General features: G+C 49.8%; 1 protein-coding gene across 2 annotated transcripts in view; it reads right to left on the reverse strand.

Moving 5' to 3' along the window:
• Positions 1-15351, reverse strand: part of rock1 (Rho-associated, coiled-coil containing protein kinase 1) — a 100910-nt gene that overhangs the window by 12987 nt on the left and 72572 nt on the right. For both annotated transcript variants that reach the window (XM_062994553.1, XM_062994554.1), the window contains exons 19-27: positions 14620-14780; positions 14354-14538; positions 11546-11615; positions 11336-11439; positions 6613-6778; positions 6417-6510; positions 4038-4126; positions 3133-3324; positions 2097-2262 (exon numbers count right to left, since the gene is read on the reverse strand). In XM_062994553.1, the coding sequence (XP_062850623.1) occupies positions 2097-2262; positions 3133-3324; positions 4038-4126; positions 6417-6510; positions 6613-6778; positions 11336-11439; positions 11546-11615; positions 14354-14538; positions 14620-14780 (1227 nt within the window). The remainder of the gene's footprint in view (positions 1-2096; positions 2263-3132; positions 3325-4037; positions 4127-6416; positions 6511-6612; positions 6779-11335; positions 11440-11545; positions 11616-14353; positions 14539-14619; positions 14781-15351) is intronic.

Consider the following 15351-nt stretch of genomic DNA (forward strand, 5'->3'; position numbering starts at 1 on the left):
ATTAGTAGGTGCACTTGTCAGTGCGCCCTCCTCAGTGCAGGTCCCAAGCCCGGATAGAAATAAGAGGGTTGTGTATGAGGAATGGGAACCATCCCAAAGAGATAACGTTAAAGCATGCTGACATCAGGTCGACAGCAAAGACTGTAAAAAAGCCGAACAGGAGAAAGTACAGCCGAGCACACAGGTCAGGACCCAGGTGCAGGTTACTCACAGGTGGATATAAAGAGAAGACGAGAATACGAGCGAGACCTGTCGACACCCAAACACAGGATTTACCCACCGCACGGCGTACACCGCACACAAGAGAGTATTCTATCCATTATTCCATTATTTAATAAAGAGCAAAAATAAACACATATCATTTTAAATAAGACTAATTTGTGCAACTTTCAGAACTCAACGTTTCAGCTCCAGCTCACGCGGAACGTAAAGCTTTCATATTTAGTCGGGAGGCTCTGTGGTGTTTGTAGGAGGTTCTGTCAGGATCGTATCTCCTAGATGAGGTCGATCTGGTGTGTGTGTGTGTGTGTGTGTGTGTGTGTGTGTGTTTGCCTAAACCTCAACACGACGCTCTGATAATGTGGATGTTGTTCTGAGTTTTCGTTTTTGCAGCTTAAAATGATCTGAAACTTTATGTGGTTTTCTCCGTCCGGTCTCGTCTGTTCACCCCTCGATATTTTCTCTCTCTATATATATATATATATTCTGCAAATCTCGGCTGCGTCCTAAATCGCTGCGTTCACACCGAACTAGGGATGCATCGATACCATTTTTTCCCAACCGAGTACGAGTACGAGTACGTGTATTTTTGTACTTGCCGATACCGATACCTATTTAGAATACCGTTCTTTTTTAAACAAAAACACACGTGAGAAGTGACGAGAAGTTTAATGACACCACGTCCAAAAATGCAGGAGGAAAAATAAATGAATCTGAGTGGATCTGGCAACACGAGCAGCACGGATCGTTCTGTAGCGAGTTGGAGGTTAATAAATATTTTTGCAATGTGTGCTGATGTATTCTGATATAAACTATATCATCCCCCCGTCCCACCTGTTTACGCTCCTCTCCTGCGTTTCCCCTCGCGCCGTATCCTGCGTTCTCATTGGCTGTTCGACATGTCGCTCGTTCCCAGTCGCGCGTCTCGGATCAGATATCTGACGTGCTAGAGAACTCGATGGAGTCGTCGGATGGTTCGCACTTAGCCATCGGGAGCCGAGTTTCGATCGCCGAGCGAACGCCGAGTCGCTCCCGAGCCGGCGAATCCAGCGCCGACCGGCCGCCGAGCGAAAATCAGGGCAAAGATCGTGTCGTGTGAACCGGGCGTAACGCAGCGACGTGCACCAGGCTCACGGTATCGGATGTTCAGTATCGGAGCCTCGTTTGCGAGGTTAATGAGCGCGGTATCGGGCTAATACACGACATCAGTGAGCGGTACCCGACTGCGTCTTTCCACCGGCACGATGCGAGTTCACACGCGGATCAGCCTCGTGCACGGAGGGACGCACCCTGGTCGACGCGTCATCCCTCGTCTCTGTGCAGGCGCCATCGATCAGCCGGCAGAGGGTCACTAATCTGCAATGCACTGTTTTTAAAGGCTGCGAAACAGCGCAGGGATGTAATACTACCGCCACCACGCTTCACAGCTGGTACAGTACTGTTGGAGCTTTTGAACCGTTGAACCGGCAAACTTCTGATTTCCAATGTGCTGATCCCTACTCCGATTGAGGAGAAGAAGACCGGCACGAGGCGAGTTCACACGCGGATCAGCCTCGTGCACGGAGGGACGCACCCTGATCGACGCGTCGTCCCTCATCGATCAGCCAGCAGAGGTCGTAACTGGACCAGTAACAAGGTCCCTATCCGGCCCCCTCCCTGTATGAAGAACGGCCAAACGTTCATGAGTTCGAGATGTCAGCTCTGGTGTGCTAGCGTGTTTTACCACTGATCTACCAATATTTTTCAGCCAAAGAGTAGATCTGGCCATGAAGGTGCAACTACGCTCGTTTGTGGTCTGTGGGTTCCACTCAGGTCTGTTTCTCCTCGACGTGGGTATCTCTTACTGGTCTTAAACCCGACAGTGGTGCTCCCCGTACCTGCGGCGTTGCTGTCGATCTCGTCGGCCTGCAGGCTGGTCAGGCTGGTGTTCTCCATCCGCATCTGCAGGTCGTTCAGCTTCTCTCTCAGCTGCTCGATGTTGCTCTCCTTACTGTCCAGCTGCATCTGCATCTCCACACGGTACGTGCTCTCCTCCACCAGTTGCTGCGCACACACACACACACACACACACACACACACACACACACACACACACAGTCACTACGAGTACACACACCAGTCATACAAAGAATTTCATAGGCATCCAACTTTGCAGCACTAGTTTAGGGAAGGCCCTTTCCTGTTCCAAGCGTACAACTGAACGGACGCGGATCCCCACAGACACACTTCGAACTCTCGTCAGAAGCTTCTCAGAAGATCTCAACAGAGGTCGCTCTATTTTAATAGATCGTTTTTAAACTGGACGCTCGGCAAGCTCACGGTCAGGCGTCCGAACACTTCTGTCTATACAGTGTGTATTAAGTGTATAAAAACAAAGACAACAGTTTGGGGAAGGTCCTTTCCTGTTCCAAGCTCTACAGCCCTGACCTCAGCCCCACTCAACGTACTTCGAACTCTCGTCAGAAGATCATAGAGAGGTCGAGAGGTCAGTCTATTCTGATACTGCTGGTTTTTAAACTGGACAAGCTCACGGCCACGCGTCCAAATACTTTTGTCCATATAATCTATAACGAGTGTATGAAAACAAAGACAACAGTTTGGGGAAGGCCCTTTCCTGTTCCAAGCTCTATTAGAGACATGGAGAAACTCCAGTGTCCTGCACAGAGACCCACTGTGCAGCTCCGGGATGAATCGGAAAACACCAGCGTACAGATGAACGCACGCAGATCCCCACAGACACACTTCCACAAGCTTCTCAGAAGAGCATAGAGAGGTCAAGTCTATTTTAATAACAAGCTCGGGGTCAGGCGTCCAAACACTTTCGCCCATAGAGTTTATGGTCAGCAGCACGACAGCCCGATGCTACCACCACCACGTTGCACAGCAGGGATGGGATGGGTCAGCGCGACTCACCGCTTGCATGTCGTTCAGCTCCTTCTGGTACTTGATGGCCATGTGGTTGAACTTCTCCTTCTCCTGGTTGAGCTCCAGCTGCAGCTTGCGGTTCTCCTTCTCCTTCTTGCGCAGGTCGGTGGTGCTGCCGCGCTTCTTCTGGTCCAGCTTCATGTCCTTGCGGTTCATGATCTCGGCCAGCTTGTTCACCGCCTGCGGGGGGAGGGGGGCACCGGCGTACCGTTATATAAATATACATACAGATTTGCTTCCGACACTCCAAATCTAGATCAGAAATAGGCTTATTGTTTGACGCGGTTCTTCTAAAACTGTTTTAAAGGCCTGCTGTACTTGTTATTATTTATATATTTACACTTTTCTTTCCAATCTAGTCCTATCATCACGTGCGTAGAGTCACGCACTGCTATCCGTGAATCACCCAGCAGCCAGCAGAGGTCGCAATTGCAGCAGCGATGAGCGAGGGAACCCGTTCGACCCTCCCGCTCTCGGAAACAGCCCCCGACCGAGTCTGTATAGCTACGTTCGGCACAAGGCAGACGTAATACACTAATTGAGTGTGGTTTGGAACACAGCCCTAGTTTTATTTTAGCATTTTCTCCCGTTTTTCTTCCAGCTTAGACGTAGCCGGTTCCTCTTCCTCTGCTGGAGACCCTGACGGCCGTCCAATGAGGAGGGTATACTCTCCTGACGCCCCCCCTCCGCCGCGACCCCTTCTCATCCGCCCGTACTTCGGTGGTCACGCGCTGATCTCCACGTTCCTCCGCTTCTGTACAGGCACAGCGTCGAAGACCACGCCCACTTTTTAGTCCCGTCTTTTTCCCACCCAGCAGACTGCCGTCTGCACTGCCCATCGTGCCCGCTAGGGGGCGCCCAGCCGACCGGTAGCAGAGACATTAGACGCTCACCTGGGTTTTGAGGGTTCGTTCTTGGTTCAGGACCTTCTCGTAGTTGGCTTTGATGGCGTTGGAAATTTCTTCTTTCTGAATTTCATATTCTGCGCACGCGCACGCACACACACACACACACACACACACACACACACACACACACACACACATTAAAAAAAGCGTAAAGAAAATCAAACATGCAGCATAACAACGGTCAAACTAACTAACAAAATTAAATGTTTGTTTGTTTAGGGATTAGGGATGTAATGATACACTCTACCCACGATGCAATGCGATTCACGACAAAATTAAATAAAAATTTGTGCTTATCTTTTATTTATCTAAATAATGAATGTCCTTTATTTCTGAGGTAGGTACAAACTAAGCAAAACGAAGCTGCACATTTTCCCTTTTTGTACAAAAACATTAAATAAATAAATGAATAATACAAATAAAGAAAGTATCCTCACATAAATACATTGGGCTGGAAAATCCTGAACCTGGCAACCCTGTAGTGACGTCAACCAGGCGAGGTGAATAGCGCCGGCGCCCTCTGCTGTTTAAAGTCAACATCGATTCATCATACATGAATTACCTACTTGAATCGTGCCACTCGTGCATCGATAATTAACTGTCGTTAACTTATTAACTTATTAACACACGCTGGAACCGGAGCTGGATCTCGAATACATCGTATCGAATCTCAGCTCTGCCCGCCGGCTGACGACGATCGGCCTGTTGTTCACATGTGGGCGGGCCTAAGCCGGATGGGGTCTCTCTCCCATAACTAAAGCAATTGCGACCTCCGCTGGCTGATTGGTGGCGCCTGCACGGAGATGAGAAGAGAGTGCTGTCGGGGTGCGTCCCTCCGTACACGACGCTGAGCTGCACTGCACTCGTCAAAGTGTAGGTGATGAGATGCATACGGCTGCTGCCTACGTGTCGGAGGGGGCGTGGGTTAGCTTCGTTCTCCTCACTCGGAGCGGAGATCGGCATTGGTGGAGAGCAAGCGCGACGCAATCGGGTAATTGGACACGAGAAAAAGGGAGAAAATGAATCAATATAAAAGTTTCAACTTATGATAGATAGATTCTTTATTGATCCCGAAGGAAATTAAAGTGCATTGCAATTATGGTGCATTGTTACATCGCTATTAGGGATACGTTATATATCGAGTTTTTTAGATGAGTGGTTTCAGTCCAAGGAACCTGAGCACATTGTGGGTATTGTTTAAATGTTTTCTTTCACTGATGTTGGGTATTTGAGGTACAAAACTCATCTGGATTCTCCTCCCTGTTTCACTTTTAAACTTGTGTTACAGCTCCAGCTTCTGAGAAATGCTGAGAATCAGAATCAGCTTCTCCCAGAGTCTAAAACGCTTCTGGTTGAGAATAAAGCTTAACGTGGTTTAATGTAGTAAAAGAAGGAGACAGGAGCACTAAACTTCTCTTCATTATTACTGCTCATAAGTTCCTCCACTGATCACGTTCCTCACTCGCCGTTTTACTACGATGAGTCACGTTCTCGTGTGAATGCGCCGGTGCTGAAGGGAATCCGGTATTCCAACATCGAGCATCTCCAGCATTAAGAAGCGTCAGGACTACAGTAGGGATGTAACGATGCACCACGAGACAGTTGAAAATCGATTCACACGTGTAACGATTCAAATCGGTTTAAATGTATGATGAATCGACGTTGACTTTAAACAGCAGAGGGCGCCGGCGCTATTCACCTCGCCCGGTTGACGTCACTACAGGGTTGCCAGGTTCAGGATTCAGAGCTCCTTACTTGGTTAAAGAAGATCGCTCTTCACATCTACTCACTAACGTAAAGTCGCGCTTTACCGCATTCCAAGCCAGCGCTTGTAGTGAAGTGAATCATCTCGGGAATCGATTCTTCGGCGGGATCGGAACCGCGAGTCGATTCCTTTCTCCAACTCCTCGTTTCTGTTTCCCTTTCTTCAGTTTCGATTTTGGGGAACGGGCGTCCGGGGTCTCGACTCGTGTGTCGGTCGATTGGTGGACCGAGTAGCTGGTTAGCTGGCCACGGTCGAGCGTTCCACCCCCCCCCACCATTACATTTATATTATATTTGTGTTATTTTCAGTGTTTTAGTGTCAAAAACAACCTCATTATTTTACATGAGACTAAAATATCTGCAGCTGCACGGGACCATGGACGCATTAACAGGTTCTCCAAACGTCCTTATGGGAGAAGATACCCAACACCGCTCCCAGAACCGAGTTTTAAGGTACCACGGTATTGTCGGGTGCGTTGGGTCTGTGTGAGAACCTAGTGACCCGCCCTGCTCCCTACTCCCTACCTAGTGAGCTGCCTCAGCGGAGAGCATTCTAATAAGACATGGCGCTCATAAGGTTGTGGATCTGAGCGCTGGTACCTTCATCCTTGGTTTGGAGCTTGTCGTCCAGCTCGGCTCTCTCCCTGCTGAGGTTCTCCACGTCTTTGGTCAGAGTTTTGTTGGATTCCTCGAGCTGAGGAAATAAATAAATGGTTATTTTTATATTGTTAGAAGGTTCTCCTGCTTCTTCCGAGCCGGTTTGACATGCAGAAGGTGGATTAGACGTCGGACTGACCCGTGCGATGGTGGATTCTCGGTCCAGGAGCTCCTGCTTGTGTCGTGATAAGAACTTCTTGTTCTCCTGGCTGAGCTCGTAGCACTGCTCCTCCTGCAGAGCTCGGGCTAACCCCTCCGACTCCGCCTTGGTCATCGTGAGGTCCAACTGAGCCATCAGAGACTCCCTACAGTTACAGTCACAAATCCATGTCAACTGTTCCATCACTCCCTACAGTTACAGTCACAAACCCACGTCTAGTGTCAGATCCGACTGTTCCATCGCTCCCTACAGTTACAGTCACAAACCAACGTCTAGTGTCAGATCCGACTGTTCCATCGCTCCCCACGGTTACGGTCACAAACCCACGTCTAGTGTCAGATCCGACTGTTCCATCACTCCCTACAGTTACAGTCACAAACCCACGTCTAGTGTCAGATCCGACTGTTCCATCGCTCCCTACAGTTACAGTCACAAACCAACGTCTAGTGTCAGATCCGACTGTTCCATCGCTCCCCACGGTTAGTCACAAACCCACGTCTAGTGTCAGATCCGACTGTTCCATCACATCCTACAGTTACAGTCACAAACCCACGTCTAGTGTCAGATCCGACTGTTCCATCGCTCCCCACAGTTAGTCACAAACCCACGTCTAGTGTCAGATCCGACTGTTCCATCGCTCCCCACAGTTAGTCACAAACCCACGTCTAGTGTCAGATCCGACTGTTCCATCGCTCCCCACAGTTAGTCACAAACCCACGTCTAGTGTCAGATCCGACTGTTCCATCACATCCTACAGTTACAGTCACAAACCCACGTCTAGTGTCAGATCCGACTGTTCCATCGCTCCCCACGGTTACGGTCACAAACCCACGTCTAGTGTCAGATCCGACTGTTCCGTCGCTCCCCACGGTTACAGTCACAAACCCACGTCTAGTGTTAGATCCGACTGTTCCATCACACCACACAGTTACAGTCACAAACCCACGTCTGATGTCAGATCCGACTGTTCCATCACACCACACAGTTACAGTCACAAACCCATGTCTAGTGTCAGATCCGACTGTTCCAACACTCCCCACAGTTACAGTCACAAACCCACGTCTAGTGTCAGATCCGACTGTTCCATCACTCCCTACAGTTACAGTCACAAACACACGTCTAGTGTTAGATCCGACTGTTCCATCACACCCCACAGTTACAGTCACAAACACACGTCTAGTGTTAGATCCGACTGTTCCATCACACCCCACAGTTACAGTCACAAACCCACGTCTAGTGTTAGATCCGACTGTTCCATCACTCCCTACAGTAACAGTCACAAACCCACGTCTAGTGTCAGATCCGACTGTTCCATCACTCCCTACAGTTACAGTCACAAACCCACGTCTAGTGTTAGATCCGACTGTTCCATCACACCCCACAGTTACAGTCACAAATCCATGTCAACTGTTCCATCACTCCCTACAGTTACAGTCACAAACCCACGTCTAGTGTCAGATCCGACTGTTCCGTCGCTCCCCACGGTTACAGTCACAAACCCACGTCTAGTGTCAGATCCGACTGTTCCATCGCTCCCCACGGTTACAGTCACAAACCCACGTCTAGTGTCAGATCCGACTGTTCCGTCGCTCCCCACGGTTACAGTCACAAACCCACGTCTAGTGTCAGATCCGACTGTTCCATCGCTCCCCACGGTTACGGTCACAAACCCACGTCTAGTGTCAGATCCGACTGTTCCGTCGCTCCCCACGGTTACAGTCACAAACCCACGTCTAGTGTCAGATCCGACTGTTCCGTCGCTCCCCACGGTTACAGTCACAAACCCACGTCTAGTGTCAGATCCGACTGTTCCATCGCTCCCCACGGTTACAGTCACAAACCCACATCTAGTGTTAGATCCGACTGTTCCATCGCTCCCCACGGTTACGGTCACAAACCCACGTCTAGTGTCAGATCCGACTGTTCCGTCGCTCCCCACGGTTACGGTCACAAACCCACGTCTAGTGTTAGATCCGACTGTTCCATCGCTCCCCACGGTTAGTCACAAACCCACGTCTAGTGTCAGATCCGACTGTTCCATCACATCCTACAGTTACAGTCACAAACCCACGTCTAGTGTCAGATCCGACTGTTCCATCGCTCCCCACGGTTATGGTCACAAACCCACGTCTAGTGTCAGATCCGACTGTTCCGTCGCTCCCCACGGTTACAGTCACAAACCCACGTCTAGTGTTAGATCCGACTGTTCCATCACACCACACAGTTACAGTCACAAACCCACGTCTGATGTCAGATCCGACTGTTCCATCACACCACACAGTTACAGTCACAAACCCATGTCTGATGTCAGATCCGACTGTTCCATCACACCACACAGTTACAGTCACAAACCCATGTCTAGTGTCAGATCCGACTGATCCAACACTCCCCACAGTTACAGTCACAAACCCACGTCTAGTGTCAGATCCGACTGTTCCATCACTCCCTACAGTTACAGTCACAAACACACGTCTAGTGTTAGATCCGACTGTTCCATCACACCCCACAGTTACAGTCACAAACACACGTCTAGTGTTAGATCCGACTGTTCCATCACACCCCACAGTTACAGTCACAAACCCACGTCTAGTGTTAGATCCGACTGTTCCATCACTCCCTACAGTAACAGTCACAAACCCACGTCTAGTGTCAGATCCGACTGTTCCATCACTCCCTACAGTTACAGTCACAAACCCACGTCTAGTGTTAGATCCGACTGTTCCATCACACCCCACAGTTACAGTCACAAACACACGTCTAGTGTTAGATCCGACTGTTCCATCACTCCCTACAGTTACAGTCACAAACCCACGTCTAGTGTCAGATCCGACTGTTCCATCACTCCCTACAGTTACAGTCACAAACACACGTCTAGTGTTAGATCCGACTGTTCCATCACTCCCTACAGTTACAGTCACAAACCCACGTCTAGTGTTAGATCCGACTGTTCCATCACACCCCACAGTTACAGTCACAAACACACGTCTAGTGTTAGATCCGACTGTTCCATCACTCCCTACAGTAACAGTCACAAACCCACGTCTAGTGTCAGATCCGACTGTTCCATCACACCCTACAGTTACAGTCACAAACCCACGTCTAGTGTCAGATCCGACTGTTCCATCGCTCCCCACGGTTACAGTCACAAACACATGTCTAGTGTCAGATCCGACTGTTCCGTCGCTCCCCACGGTTACAGTCACAAACCCACGTCTAGTGTTAGATCCGACTGTTCCATCGCTCCCCACGGTTACAGTCACAAACACATGTCTAGTGTCAGATCCGACTGTTCCGTCGCTCCCCACGGTTACAGTCACAAACCCACGTCTAGTGTCAGATCCGACTGTTCCATCGCTCCCCACGGTTACAGTCACAAACACATGTCTAGTGTCAGATCCGACTGTTCCGTCGCTCCCCACGGTTACAGTCACAAACCCACGTCTAGTGTCAGATCCGACTGTTCCGTCGCTCCCCACGGTTACGGTCACAAACCCACGTCTAGTGTCAGATCCGACTGTTCCATCGCTCCCCACGGTAACGGTCACAAACCCACGTCTAGTGTTAGATCCGACTGTTCCGTCGCTCCCCACGGTTACGGTCACAAACCCACGTCTAGTGTCAGATCCGACTGTTCCATCGCTCCCCACGGTTACAGTCACAAACCCACGTCTAGTGTCAGATCCGACTGTTCCATCGCTCCCCACTGTTACAGTCACAAACCCACGTCTAGTGTCAGATCCGACTGTTCCATCACATCCTACAGTTACAGTCACAAACCCACGTCTAGTGTCAGATCTGACTGTTCCATCACTCCCTACAGTTACAGTCACAAACCCACGTCTAGTGTTAGATCCGACTGTTCCATCACATCCTACAGTTACAGTCACAAACCCACGTCTAGTGTCAGATCCGACTGTTCCATCACATCCTACAGTTACAGTCACAAACCCACGTCTAGTGTCAGATCCGACTGTTCCATCACATCCTACAGTTACAGTCACAAACCCACGTCTAGTGTCAGATCCGACTGTTCCGTCACATCCTACAGTTACAGTCACAAACCCACGTCTAGTGTCAGATCCGACTGTTCCATCACATCCTACAGTTACAGTCACAAACCCACGTCTAGTGTCAGATCCGACTGTTCCGTCACATCCTACAGTTACAGTCACAAACCCACGTCTAGTGTCAGATCCGACTGTTCCGTCGCTCCCCACGGTTACGGTCACAAACCCACGTCTAGTGTTAGATCCGACTGTTCCATCACTCCCCACGGTTACAGTCACAAACCCACGTCTAGTGTTAGATCCGACTGTTCCGTCGCTCCCCACGGTTACGGTCACAAACACATGTCTAGTGTCAGATCCGACTGTTCCGTCGCTCCCCACGGTTACAGTCACAAACCCACGTCTAGTGTCAGATCCGACTGTTCCATCGCTCCCCACGGTTACAGTCACAAACCCACGTCTACTTGTGTTTTCTGTGTGTGTGTGTGTGTGTGTGTGTGTGTGTGTGCGTGTGTGTGTTTTCTGTGTGTGTGTGTGTGTGTTTTCTGTGTGTGTGTGTGTGTGTGTTTTCTGTGTGTGTGTGTGTGTGTGTGTGTGTGTGTGTGTTTTCTGTGTGTGTGTGTGTGTGTGTGTGTGTGTGTGTGTTTTCTGTGTGTGTTTTCTGTGTGTGTGTGTGTGTGTGTGTGTTTTCTGACCGTTCGTTTTGCATCTCATGAACTTTCTTCTGCGTCTCCTGGACCAGTCGATTCCTCTCCTCAAGTTCCTCCTTCAGCTCCTTTACCTGAGTCTTATACAGCGTCTGCGCACACACACACACACACACACATGCACACACACACACACACACACACATTAGCAAACACTCGTTGCAGCAGTACTAAGCAACACTAAGCTCGTGTACGTACTGAGAAGTACTGCTCTGCCTCCAGCTGGTCCTGCAGCTCCCTCATCTGGCCCTCGTTCCCTCTGTACTGCCTACAGGAGACACAAGAGGAGGATTTAGGAGACGTTCACACACGTCCACACACAGAGTCCATCACAGAGACCCCTTGTGGTAGGACAGGGGTAATGCATGAGCACCGAACTTGAGCCAGAACGCTGCAAAAGTCGTTTCTCTTCTGCGTACGCTGATGAGGTATTTAGAGACGATGGATGTGTGGAGCTGAGGATAAGTAGCCTGCTGCCCTTCTCTGACCCCCATGGCATCATGGGATTAGACAGGAAGTGGATAATCCCTAATCTGTGTGAGTAAACATCGGCCCAGTTCTGCCTCGTCGTGGGACTGAGAACTCAGACGCCGTCTCTGCCCCCCCTCCCCCCCGTGTCTGAGAGAGACTGGGCGTGTCTGAGAGAACCGACATGTTCTAGATCAGGGGTGTCAAACTCACGGCCCGCGGGCCAGATCCGGCCCGCCACGTCGTTTTATGTGGCCCGCGAGAGCTTAAACGACTGTACGATTGTTGTGATGGTTCGAGTCGTTACAGAGACGCGCTTATAATTTAACGGGACACCTGCGCCTTTAAGCCTTTAACTGTTGACATCGTAGTCATGGCAACTAACTTTGACCTTCGCTGAGAAGCCATGTGACTTTTACTGCAAAAGAACGCGGGGTAGTAATGTAAACAATAATAATAAATATAAATAATTATCTTGTAATATAATACCAAAGCATCGTCTGTAAGTAGTGGCGTTTATATTCTCAGTTGTTTGTAAATGTTTAGTGAGTATATCACAGCGTTTTAGTTACAAATTTACCGTAATTAAATATCGTTACTATAGCAATTAGTATCTTTACACAAATGCTAACTCGTTACCTCTATTTTACGTTTGGTTAAATCTCATATTGTACCAGATGTAACACTTGACTACAGCTGTGTGCTTTTACTGTATTAGGTTCTTTATTGTTTTTATTGTTTGTATTTTTACTTCATTCTGGTGCACACAGTGTATCACACAGCTGGGAAGCAAATAAACCGACTGTATTCTGAAGAGAGCTGTCTGTCTGTCTGTCTGTCTGTCTGTCTGTCTAGCTGGGAAAGGGGGATAAACTATTAGTGAGGGCAGAACGATTGTCTTAAAATACACTGTAAAATCCTAAACAAACTGCATCTCTCAAAATGCAGGCTGATTTTGTGACCTGCAAAGTGACACATCCTGCCAGTAGATGATGTTACACATATTTACACATGATCCTAAAATGAAGATAAGTAAGAAAATTAAGCAGAAGGAGGAAATGTAATAAAAATGAAAACAAGTTTGTGCTTCAGGAAGAAAAGCCGGTGCGTCTCTTGTGTTATGAGGCCGTGTCTGTGGTAAAGTAGAACAATATAAATGCAGAATTCAGCCTCCAAGAAAAACAACAGACTGCAATCACAGCAGGATACGTTACAATCGGCCCTTTGAGGGCCACAATAATGCTGATGAGGCCCTCGGTGAAAATGAGTTTGACACCGCTGCTCTAGAGAAACCTAGAGTCTCTGAGAGAGACTGGGCGTGTCTGAGAGAAACTGGGCGTGTCTAAGAGGAACTGGGCGTGTCTCAGAGAGATTGGGACTGAGAGACTGGGCGTGTCTGAGAAAAACTGGGCGTGTCTGAAAGAAAGAAACTGGGCGTGTCTAAGAGAAAAGAACTGGGCATGTCTGAAAGAAACTGGGAGTGTCTGAGAGGAACTGGGCGTGTCTGAGAGGAACTGGGCGTGTCTGAGAGTAACTGGGCGTGTCTGAGAGGAACTGGGTGAATCTGATAGAAACTGGGCGTGTCTGAGAGGAACTGGGCGTGTCTGAGAGAAACTGGGCGTGTCTGAGAGGAACTGGGTGAATCTGATAGAAACTGGGCGTGTCTGAGAGGAACTGGGCGTGTCTGAGATGAACTGGGCGTGTCTGAGAGAAACTGGGCGTGTCTGAGAGAAACTGGGCGTGTCTGAGAGGAAAGGGGTGTGTCTGAGAACAGCACGTGTCTGAGAGAAACTGGGCGTGTCTGAGAGGAAAGGGGCGTGTCTGAGAGAAACTGGGCGTGTCTGAGAGGAAAGGGGCGTGCCTGAGAGAAACTGGGCGTGTCTGAGAGGAAAGGGGCGTGTCTGAGAGGAACTGGGTGAATCTGATAGAAACTGGGCGTGTCTGAGAGGAACTGGGCGTGTCTGAGATGAACTGGGCGTGTCTGAGAGAAACTGGGCGTGTCTGAGAGGAAAGGGGTGTGTCTGAGAGGAACTGGGCGTGTCTGAGAGAAACTGGGCGTGTCTGAGAGGAACTGGGCGTGTCTGAGAGGAAAGGGGTGTGTCTGAGAGAAACTGGGCGTGTCTGAGAGGAACTGGGCGTGTCTGAGAGGAAAGGGGCGTGTCTGAGAAAAAGAATTTGGGTGTGTCTGAGAGAAACTGGGCGTGTCTGAGAGGAAAGGAGCGTGTCTGAGAGGAAAGGGGCGTGTCTGAGAGGAAAGGGGCGTGTCTGAGAGAAACTGGGCGTGTCTGAGAGGAAAGGGGTGTGTCAGATAAACTGGGCGTGTCTGAGAGGAAAGGGGCGTGTCTGAGAAAAAGAATTTGGGTGTGTCTGAGAGAAACTGGGCGTGTCAGAGAGGAAAGGGGCGTGCCTGAGAGGAAAGGGGCGTGTCTGAGATAAACTGGGCGTGTCTGAGAGGAAAGGGGCGTGCCTGAGAGAAACTGGGCGTGTCTGAGAGGAAAGGGGCGTGTCTGAGAGAGTCAGAGAGATTAAATACAGTACTTGGTGAGCTGTGCCAGCTGGAACTCGAGCGAGCGCTTGCTCTCCAGCGTCGTGTTGATGTCCTGCTTCAGCTGCTTCTCCGACACCCTCAGCCTCTCAGCTTCACCCGACCAGCTCTTCAGCTCGGCCTGAGCCAGCGCCCGCATCCCGGACTCCTGCTCCAGGTCCATGTGCAGCGCCCTCACCTGAAACACACACGTCACACGTCAGCGAGGCATGCTGGGAAGTCTGGAAGCGCACGGACTCGTCATGGCTTTTATCCCGACCTCGTCTTCCACTCGGTCCTTCTGCTTCATGAGCTGCTCCATCTTCTGGACGGACTGCTTGAGGTCGAACTCCAGCATGGAGCACTGCTTCTCCACCTCCACCACCCGGCTCTCGGCGCGCAGGCGCAGGACGCCCTCCTCCGAGACCTTCTGCTCCACCGCTGTGAACACACAGAGGGGAACGAAACCGTTATACAGCGGTGTGGTGTGGAAGTGGCTAGCACGTGCTTCCTTCGTCTCTATTTTTAAACTGCAGCTATTATTGGTCAGTGTTACGTGATTAAACTACGCTCTCGACTCCCGGGCCATGGGCGGCTGTGGCATTCTCCAGGAGATGCGCCAATGGAGAGCTTAGGATTCTGGATCCTGCTGGACCTTCTGGATTCCCAGTTCCTATGTCTCTTAGCATGCCAGCATACTGTCCCATCAGAGCCAAACCCACTGACCACTCATGACCAATCCAAAGACCTCGACAACTAATCAAAGAAACCCAATAAAAACACAATGACCAACCGAAAAAATGGATTAAATCCTAGATCCTGTGGGGCCTCCTGGATTTCAAGGTCATATGTCCTATGGCATCAGAGCCAATTAACTAAAAAACCATCATGAATCATGACCAATCAAAAAACACTGACGTCTAATCAAAGGAACCCAATAAAAAGAGACGCATCAAACCCAATGACCATCCAAAACCCCCTCCTGTAGGACAGCCTGGAATTCCAGTTCCCA

The sequence above is a fragment of the Trichomycterus rosablanca genome, chromosome 4 (assembly GCF_030014385.1).
Source record: "Trichomycterus rosablanca isolate fTriRos1 chromosome 4, fTriRos1.hap1, whole genome shotgun sequence".
NCBI lineage: Eukaryota > Metazoa > Chordata > Actinopteri > Siluriformes > Trichomycteridae > Trichomycterus > Trichomycterus rosablanca.